At 45.6% G+C, this 10,444-nt stretch overlaps 1 protein-coding gene across 1 annotated transcript in view; it reads right to left on the reverse strand.

Moving 5' to 3' along the window:
* Window positions 1-2,567: 2,567 nt before the first annotated feature.
* LOC101996643 (liver carboxylesterase-like) overlaps window positions 2,568-10,444 on the reverse strand; it is a 9,622-nt gene continuing 1,745 nt past the window's right edge. The window contains exons 2-12 of the mRNA XM_005345518.1: window positions 9,611-9,815; window positions 8,114-8,252; window positions 7,311-7,444; window positions 6,972-7,230; window positions 5,730-5,828; window positions 5,314-5,454; window positions 5,114-5,194; window positions 4,669-4,813; window positions 4,133-4,276; window positions 3,671-3,743; window positions 2,568-3,254 (exon numbers count right to left, since the gene is read on the reverse strand). Coding sequence (XP_005345575.1) covers window positions 3,068-3,254; window positions 3,671-3,743; window positions 4,133-4,276; window positions 4,669-4,813; window positions 5,114-5,194; window positions 5,314-5,454; window positions 5,730-5,828; window positions 6,972-7,230; window positions 7,311-7,444; window positions 8,114-8,252; window positions 9,611-9,815 — 1,607 coding nt within the window. The 3' untranslated portion in view covers window positions 2,568-3,067. The remainder of the gene's footprint in view (window positions 3,255-3,670; window positions 3,744-4,132; window positions 4,277-4,668; window positions 4,814-5,113; window positions 5,195-5,313; window positions 5,455-5,729; window positions 5,829-6,971; window positions 7,231-7,310; window positions 7,445-8,113; window positions 8,253-9,610; window positions 9,816-10,444) is intronic.

Raw genomic sequence — 10,444 nt, forward strand, 5'->3', positions numbered from 1 at the left:
CAGAGGTCTTACAGAAACACTTTCCTCAAAAGCATTCCAGTCTGATAATTATCTGACAAAGCACAACAATGTATAAACATGTCTCTACTCTTTATAAGCCATATATGTTGTAATATATGCAAGTTTACACATGTATATAGCATATATATGTTATTATTGAGATACAGCGTATGTATATAGAATGGGTAGCCCTTTAGTGCCTGAGCTCACCAAACCCGCCTGCTTTAGTCTTCCAAGGAGCCAAGCCACAGACAATCTATCTCAGGACTGAGTTAGCTAGCAGCTGGAACTGATGAGGACAGGGTTGAGGCTCATTAGAAGTGTTATAGGTCATTTGGAGATATGAGAAACTTGCTGATTGGTAGGACATGGACATGGTTGGGGGCTGCAGACCCCTGGCCTCTTGACTTTCTCTACCTGCCTCAGACCCTTTGCCTGCTGGAGTGAACTGAGCAAAACAATGTGTTTACCTGTGCCTGCAGCTGCTCTGAGCATGAGACCCTGAGGGCAGGGGAGTGGGCTCTGGTGAGGCCCTCCGCCGAAAGATCCCAAGAGCTGGGGCATAACTATCAGTTAAGGATCCTATATAAGCTTCTCCTGAGTATAATAAAGTTGGTATTCTTGTATGAAGGATGACCCCAAGTCTCTGTCTGTGTGTGCGTGTGTTTTTAAGTCTCCAGCTTAGTTCCCAGCTTGCATACTGTCCCATAGTGCAGGCACTACAGACATGGAAAATTGACATCCAATCAGCTCATGTAGACAATTACCTCAAAGCTTCTAAAGAGAGCCCAGAGAATTGTATCTAGGATCTTACACATGTCAGACAAGTGGTCTACCTCAGACCTGTTTTCCCAGTACCAGGAGACTTTTTTATTCTTTTTCAATTTCATATATGAGTACAATGTGTCATAAATATTCTTACCCCCATCATTCCCAAGACTCCCAGATCCTACCATATTCTCCTTCCAATTTCATTATTTCTGTTCTTTTCTTCTCCCTCGTTTTTATTTCTCCTCCTTCTTTTCCTCCTCCTCCTCTCCCCTCTATTTAATAACCCACTCATTCAAATTAGAGTTTTTACATATTTTGTACTTCCTATGTGGAGACACCATAGCTAAATTTCCCTTCCTTGCCTGGACCTTGCTCCATATCTCAGGTAGGGCTCAACTTGTGATCCCTGTCTCAGTCCTCTAAGTACCTAAGATTACAAGCCCATGTCATCTGATCTGGCTTTATTATACTTTCTATGTTGCTGGGCAATACATCCACAACTTTGTACATACAGGGCAAGCTCTCTACCGCTGACATACCTCTTACAACTTCTTTAGTTGTTTAACACATGTGTCTCGTTACTTATCAATTATGCTCTAGGTTGTAAATCAAAAAAATACATGTGGTCACATGCAATCATGTGTAAGAATATAGCTTTATTAAAATCCAAACCCGGAATTGGAGGACCACACCTACAATTCAGCCACTCATGAAGCCAAAGCAGTGAGATCATGAGTTCAGGGTCAACCTGGACTACATAGAGACCTTGTCCCAACAAAGAAGAACAAAGAAGCAAGTGGCACAGCTGTACACAGATTGGATACGTGGATAGAATTGTAGTGTGCACACTCAGGTGGCATTCCAAAATGAAAGGAACCAAAAACATTATGTTAAGTGACAGAGACAATCACAAAACATTCTGTTTATATTAGATTCTATAGAAGCCCCCAATATAACAAGATAAAATAATGTGAGGGTTATGTTGAAGCCAGGCTAAGGGTATGGAATGTGAGGGTTATGTTGAATCCAGGGTAAGGTATGTAATATGAGGGTTATGTTGAAGCCAGGGTAAGGGTATGGAATGATACCAAATGGCCTGAGGAAAGCCTTGGATGGAAAGGGGGCTGTTCTTAATCTAATGTGGTGGAAGTTGAGTGCCTTGAGAATTTTCTCAGATTTCCTATCCATACACATAAAATTGAAAAATCCAATGCTGTACTTCAGGGGTGGAGCACTTCCTAACATGTACAGTCCCTAAGATCAATTCCCAAGCCTCATAAAAACAATCCACGCTCAAGCCACTGAAAGTAAGATAATTAGTAAAAGTCTAGAAGAGATTTTGGCTCCCTGTTGGAAGTTTACTATGTATGTGCAGAACTGAAAAGCGGGGGCAAGCTCGTAGTAGGAACGTCAATAAATGCTCTACACATAGAATGGAAACAACCTGCACGGTCAGTCTCACTAAGAGGACAGTCTTCCCTGTCCCCAGTTCAAGTCAGCAGGGACTTAATGTTGTCCTAGGAAAGCCATTGTTTACACATTCTTCCAGCAGAGGGCACAAGATAAAATCCTGGAAACCTCTAGCCAGAGACTGTTTCTCACCACACAGCGGATCTGTGGGCATCTTGACCCTGGATTTCCAAAACTATAAAACTGTACACTTGTTACTGGTTGTAAGTTACTGAGGTTATGTATTTTGTTTTGTTTCTGAGACGTGGGTCTTGTTATCTTGCCCTGGGCTTATGCAACCCTTCGTTCTCAGTCTCCAAACATCTAAGGCCACAGACACTAAGAGCTCACTTTGAAGTTTATTAACTTTTGGGAGCAACATTCTGCACCTATGAAGTTAATGAACTTTGGGAAATCAGATTTGCTACTGGCAACTTAGAAGTATGAGAAAACATGAACTAGCTGAGAGAGGACAAGGGATTTCCTGACGTCAACAGTGCCTGAGGCTTCTGCTTCATTTGAAGAGGGTCTGAGGCTTCGAGATGAGGAGAGAGAAGATGAGGAGAAAGTATGAGAGGAAGGAGAGAGTCTAAAAGAGTGAAGTGTTAAAGAAGATGAGGGAAACACACATCCATATGGTTGTGGGACCATTTATTGAGTCTAATAAAATGTGTCCAGAAGGATAAGGAGTAACACACAGAGGGTTTGTCATACACAGTGAAAGGGAAATGCTGAGGTTAGAAATGCTTATGTGAGTTTGGAATGAATAAAAATAAATAAATGGACTTTGTAACCTCGGGATGACCTCATCCATCCTCAATATCACACACCTTTCCTGTAACTGGCACTAAAGCTCTTTATGCTTGTCCCGAGCCCCCTTTAGCTCCTGGATCTTCTCAGGCAGAGTCTTTGTCCAGAACTGCAGCTTCCTGGACTTGAGGGCTCGACCCACAGCAGGCTGGATGTCCAGCTTCAGGTACTGCTCATCGTGGATCAACTCAGGCCAGTAGGGGAGACCCTCACTGTTGGGGTTCCTGTGGATATGATACCAGCAGGGAAGGATGAGGTCACTCTCGTCCAAGGCCTGACGCCTTGATTGGGGTCAGAGCAGTAGATGGGTAGGCCAAGGGCCTAAGGGGGCAGATGGACTGGTGTGCTGATATAGAATATAAGGGTCACCCTCCAGTGTCTGATATGAAACCAGGGAAGCTGTCTAGTTTTGTGTCTCCCTCTCAGAGGAAAAAATCTAACGAACAGTACCACAATACTGTGACTCACCCACCAGGACTCTGTGGGATGAGCAGTAAGTGAAAGCTAGAGGTGTGAGCCTAAGTGTGCCCTGGATGGAGACTAGAGTGTGAATAAAGACCCATGTATGCTAATGAGGTACACACACCTGGGAGCCCTGGGTGGTCTTGTATAGGAGGTTGAGGGAGGGACATGTTCTCACCCATGTCTTGCAAAGTTTGCCCAGTACTTCATCATCCTCCTGTTCAACAGCTTCTCCTCCTCAGTGAAGTCAACTGCAGACAGGAGATGAGGGTCCAAGTTGTAGCTACCTCGTGCAGGTGCCAACTCATGCTCTACTGTATCAACCGCAGCTTAACTCTGAACCCTAGGCCTGGTGTATACTCTCTTCCCTCACCACTCAGAACCCAGCACCCATCCAAGTCTCTTCTCTGGTTCACTCCGACCCCAATGTTCTCCCATTCCTCCAAGCACAAGCTGGACTAGGAAAGGTTCATATTCTAATCCTGGTAGTGGTTTGTTTTGTTTTGTTTTGTTGTACCTCAGAAATGGTTATCGCTTGACCCCATTATCTCCCAGAGCCTCAGTTTCCCCGACTGGACTGAGAGCTCAGTAATCCCTCAGGAACGCACCAAGGAAACCATTCAGCTCAAGAAAGACTCACCTTTCACTCCCCAGAGGGCACAGCCAAAGACAAAGGCAGCGTGATCGCCGTGGTCAGCCCTCACATGGGGTGGCCGGATGTGTTTATACTTGTTGAAGCTGGGCTGGTGCTGAAACTCATAGAAGTAGACAGGAGCGTGGGATCCTGGGAGTGAGGACACATGTGGACTTAAAGTGTTCTCAGTGGAGCTTTCCCACCTAATCCTTGGTGATAGGAAACCTTGCTCTAAAGTTACCTAGAATCACAGCTGAGTGGTGACCCCAGGATGGAGAATTAATGATGGGAAAACATTTTTGTAAACAGATGAGGGGTTTGGACAAGACCCCCAAGTGTAACTAACGTGTTTCCTCCTCTAGACATGGGTAAAATGTCTCTCTTTTACACTAGACATAAGGATTTACTGAAGTAAGTCGCTTAAGATGCCTGGTAACAGAGATGTGATCCAGACATGTGTCAGGTCTCCACACTACAGTGCTCACCTGGGACACACAGCTCTGACCTCCCCCTGCCCTTGGTCTTGTTACAGATGTACTCACGCTGAAAATGTGCTACTTGGAGTGCAGGGATCACAAACATGAAGTCCTCCATCATCTCTGTGAACTGTACTTGCAGGGTCTGTGGGTCCTCAACATCCCCCATGTACTCTTCCATCAACAGGTCACTACATTCAGGAGGCAGCAGCTATAACAGGAGGAACCAGGAAGAGATATGCTTACTGGGAAAGCACTTGGGTAGGTAGGGAGCAACCTCCTAGTAAGGAACGTGGCCTGGGATGAGACAGGGGATGCAGACAGCATATGACGCTTGAATCCACACAGAAACACACATACGCATTGCCTTTATTTCTGGGCATGGTAGCTGAGAAGAGTGTATCAAAATAATTAAAATAATTGTTATTAGTGATCTTTCTAAGAATAATCATTAACAATAATAAATAATGCTAATAATAATTCTATTGGGACAGGAGCCAAGGTCTCTCACCATGTGTGCTGCTCTGCTCTTCAGAATAGCTGGCAGGGTCTCTCGGGTTATGTTCTTTATGACATGATCAAGGCCCATGTACTGGGAAGTAGAGGAGAGTCTTAAGTATAGGATGGTTTGTCTCTAGAGCAAAGTATCTCTGAGTTCCCATAACCCACCACTTGAGTTTAGGCTCCCAGGGGCTTAGAACCAGGTCTTACCAAGGGGACTGACCAGCCAAAATCATCACTGTCAACACCAATGATGCTGGGGACAGGGCGAAAATCCACAGAGGCCAACAACTCCCGAGGGTGCCTAGGTAAGAACGTCCCATCCACCACACCAGGGATTATAATGAAGACCTAAGGGGCACTAAGAGTCAGTGCTGAAGATCAACCACCTAAATATTCTGATGCCCACTGAATAACCACATGATTTCCCCATTTCCTATCTCATCTCAAGATGCTATGCTCACTCCAGAAGAAACTGGACATTAAAATTAGCCTGTCTTGTTATTTCTGCACACAGTACTAAAAGGACAGCTAACCACTAAGACAAATTAACTGGTTCAACTAGTAAGGACTGGCAATCCCACATGCTGGTGTCCAAGTCCTCCAAACCACAGAATTATCCAGACCTGGTTGATAGCCAGAATCTCTGCTTCAGTCTTCTCTCGTAGGCAGTGCACCATGGCCTCTGAGTCCTTGGCATCACATCCAGATAGGTTGGCCACCGTCTGTAAATGGGACAGGCACTGGTTGGTTCATCCTTCCAAACCAAGAGTTTTCATGGTTCCAAGTAGATGTCATTGCCCCTAAATACCACATCCTGCTCGTTGCTGTGTATGCAGGGACTTAGGTGGAGCTGTTCCCATTTTCAGTTGTCCAGAGTGATAGCTGGGAAAGAGGCCTAAACATTTGCTTTATTGTTGTTTGTTTTTATGTGTGTTCATGTGTGACAATGGGTATGATGCGACATATTTCACGTGAGAAGGTCAGAGGTCATCCTCAGTGTCATCTGTCACCTTACCTCTAGTTCGCATTTGTCTATACTATATTAACTGGTCTATGGCCTTCCGGGGATCGATCTGTTTCTCTTTTCCATCTCTGCATAGGAGCACTGGGTTTCCTGACACATAGTACCACCTCTAGCCTTAGGTGGACTCTGGATTTGAATGTGGGGACTCACACTTGCACAGCAAGTATTTTTACAAGTTGGCCCCTTCCCTGAATCCATGTGTCCAGGTTAGATTTTTTTTTTGTCACCTTGACACAAGCCTGGGGAATCTTGAAAAAGGAACTTCAACTGAGAAAACGCCTCTATCAGAGTGGCTCAAAGGTGAGTCGGGGCATTTTCCTATCTCATCTCAAGATGCTGCATAAGTGACTGATGCTGGAGGGCAGTGACACCCATGGGCAGAAGTCCTGGGCTGTATAAGAAAGCAAACTGAAGAAGCCATGGGTAACAAGGCAGTAAGCAGTGCTCCTCCTTGGCCTCTGCTTCAGTCCCGGCCTTCAGTGACCTCACTCTGACTTCCTGTCAAGTTTATCTATAAATAAACTCTAAGCTGAAATAAGCCCTTTTTCTTTGAAAGTAGCTTTTGGTCATGGTCTTTATCACAGCAATAAGAAGCAAACTGGGAAACCATGTGTAAGAATCTTGTTAATGGTGGAAGCCACTGGGCACAGCTTCGCTGTCATATATAACACACTCAGCACAGGGGATGCATTCTAAATTTTATACCTTTCAGAAATTATTGAAATTACTGGGAAGAAGGAATTTCCAATACGCTTGTTTTCCTCACTTAGCAGGTTAACGGAGCACCAGAGGCAAGGACTGAGGTAGCAAAGTAAGGATGGGTATTGATGAGGACACTCACCGTGTGGACCACCTCGGGTGTGTCAGAGATCAGGTCAGGCAGCAGGGCCACTCCACTCTGCATGATGGCTCTGTGGAAGAGTCCTTTCGACATGGGGGACACAACAAGTGAAGACACACTTGCTCCTCCTGCTGACCCACCAAAAATGGTGACCAGGCCAGGGTTGCCTCCGAAGTAGGCGATATTCTGCTGGACCCAGCGTAGGGCAGCCACTTGGTCCAGGTAGCCCCAGTTGCCTGTGGCGTGTTTGTCTCCAGTGCTGAGAAGTGGCAGAAACAGGAATCACAGGTCTGTCTATGCTTTACTCAGACCCCACTGTCCAGCCAGTTCCAGGCTTACCTGAAGAAGCCGAGGACACCCAAGCGATACTGAATCGAGACCATTACTATATTCTCAGTAGCAGCCAGTATGGATCCATCATTCATGGAAGCCATTCCTACAGCCAGTCCACCACCATGAATCCATACCATCACCTGGAGACATCAACACAGAACTCAGGAGGACCACACCCAGTCCAAGGTCAATTGCACTGCCTACTGGATTATCAACTTCTTTGTCTTCTTGTAGGTCCAGCAAGTTGACATACACATAGATCTCCTACTCAGGATTTTAGGACATGGTCCACCGATGGGGTACTCTAGGCCTACAAGCATGTTTCTATCCCCAATTTACCATGAGGAAACTTCAGCATGAATTAATGCCTCGAGAACTAAAATGAGGACATCTCTCTCATCAAGTGGGGCAAACAGGAATGTCTCCACGTGTGTTTCTTTCTGATTACTAATCAGAAGGGACATCATATCTCATTGGCACAACAGATAACCTGCGGCTATAAATTTTCGTATTGACAATAATGAAGACCTTGAGTACCCTCCAGGGCAGTTCTGCCAGGTTCAAGTTGATAGAAGAATTCCTGGTTTAATCAAAGGCCTAGAACCTCTTACATCTAGAGTCCCAGAGCTCTGAGTCACACACCCAGACTTAAGCAGCTCAACATGGCTGGGATGAACTCCTTCACCCCGATAAGGTAAGACTACTAATAAGGGTCTAAACTACAGGGGATCTCAGAATTACTTTAGCCCTTCCAATCTTCCAGAGAAAGAAACATATTCTTCCCCAGCTGACCACAGCCTGGCACTCACAGGTAAGTTAGAACCTTCATGGGCATGGAACGGTGTGTAGATGTTGAGATACAGGCAGTCCTCAGACATAGACATGGGAGGTACGATCATCTTCCTCTCCTTTGAAAACTGTAAACTCATGATATCAGTCTGCAGACACCTGATGAAAATGGAAGACAGATAGCCCAAGATAGGTGGTGGTCAAACCTAAATTATAGTCTGAATTTTCTCTCAGCCACATTCAGACACTACTTTCCATGGTGCCGTGATAACATCTGACCCCTCTTTAAAGTCCCTTCTTGCCAAGGTAAAGGCCACCAGCTTTGTAGAGAAGAAGATGAAGCAATACTTTTAGGCGGGCCTCCAGTTGGGTAGTAATATCCTGAATAGGCTAGTATCCAGAGACTGCTGGCTTCCTCTATGAGGACGAGCATCTTCCTGTACTGGTGTTCATCACTCCTATATTATCTAATCCTGGTGTGCGGCTAGTTTTGATTGTTGACTTTACACAGTGCGAAATTACCTGGAAAAATAATCAAAATGAGGGAGTGTCTAGACCAGCGGTTCTCGACTTTCCTAACGCTGTGACACTTTAATACAGTTCCTCCTGGTGTGGTGAGCCTCAACCATAACACTGTTCCTTAACTGTAATTTTGCTACTGGTATGAATTATAATGTAAATATATAATATGCAGGATAACTGATATTCAGCCCCTGGGGGGATAGCAACCCACGAGAATCGAACCTCTGGTCTAGATCATTTGCCTGTGGGACGTGCCTGTGGCAAATTATCTTGGTTATATTCATTGAGCTAAAAACGCCTGCCCATTGTAGGAGGCACCATTCCCTGGGACGGGGCCTCTGAGCTGGAGAGAATGGAGAGAGTAAGTGAAGGATTAGCAGGCATGCATGTGACCCATAGGCTGCGCTCCTGACTATGGATCTGATGTCATCAGCTCCCTGCAATTTCTGCCCCGTGGCTTCCACCTGTGGTTGATTATTTCCTGGAATTGTGACCCGTGCTAAAATCTTTCTTCTCTTCACTTTTTTTGTCAGGGTCCTCTATCACCGCAACAGAAAACAAGCAAATGTACTCGGGTAGTGGAGAATCTGCTCACAGAGGATCCATAGGATGAAAAAGACAATCCCACAGGGTAGTAAGACATTCTCCATCTCACTCCAGACACTCACGGTACCTCCTTCTTCCACATTGTCTCCAGTGGAAAGCATGTGTCCTTAGCCAATGGCACCTGGACAATGAGTGGTCACAGTGACCGTGAAGAATGGCCTTAGTCTCTGCTCTTCACTGCAGAACCTGCAGCTAAGTCCCTATAGGCATCAAGCTCTGACCCAGGAGCCTGGCACAGCTGTTCGTCCCTAATCCTTAGCACATTCCTCTGAAAACTGCATGGGAGACGCCCTCAGGACAGAAGAACACTGCTATAGAGCTGAGATGGAGGAAGCACAGCAGTATGGCCTAGAGCTCATGTCTGAGGGTCCCTGGGCCCCAGAACTTACATGGCTGGCTCAGAGGTTGCATCTCTCACACCACTCCATGGCTCAGGGGGCTCCGGGGGAGCAAAGCGCAGTTGTCCTACAGGTGACTTGGCAAACGGAATTCCCCGGAATGTATAGATACCAAGTTCGCCATCTTTCACGGGGACAAGGCTTCCTCTCACCTGCCCTGTTTGTGTGTTCCTGATGGGGCTGGATGAGTCCTGTCCTGTAGGGGAAGAGAAGCCATCAGTTGTTATCACACTTGGGAATTCCTACCTCATTGTCTCCGTGGTACATGGGGAAGGTAACCTGGGTCCCCTCAGTTCAGCTGCAGGATGTAGAGATGAGTCTTTGTGCATTACTTAGGGCTAGAAACCTTGTCCACTGGCCATCTTGAAAATTGACAGGACACTGTATGATAAAAGAACTTCTGGAGACATCACAATCCCTGACTTCAAACTCTACTACAGAGCTACACTACTGAAAATAGCCTGGTATTGGCATAAGAACAGACAGGAGGACCAATGGAACTGAATCGAAGACCCAGATATTATTCCACACACCTTCAAACACCTGATTTTTTACAAGGAAGCAAAAAATATCAAATGGAAGAAAGAAAGCATATTTAACAAGTAGTGCTGGCATAGCTGGATATCAACATGTAGAAGAATGAAAATAGACCCATATCTATCACCATGCACAAAACTCAAGTCCAAATGTATCTAAGACCTTAACATAAAGCCCAGTCACACCGAAACTCAAAGAAGAGAAAGTGGGAAGTACACTTGAACGCATTGGCACAGGGAACCACTTCCTAAATACAACCCCAGCAGCACAGACACTGAGAGAAACAAT

Source organism: Microtus ochrogaster, chromosome 4, assembly GCF_000317375.1.
Source record: "Microtus ochrogaster isolate Prairie Vole_2 chromosome 4, MicOch1.0, whole genome shotgun sequence".
Taxonomy (NCBI): Eukaryota; Metazoa; Chordata; class Mammalia; order Rodentia; family Cricetidae; genus Microtus; species Microtus ochrogaster.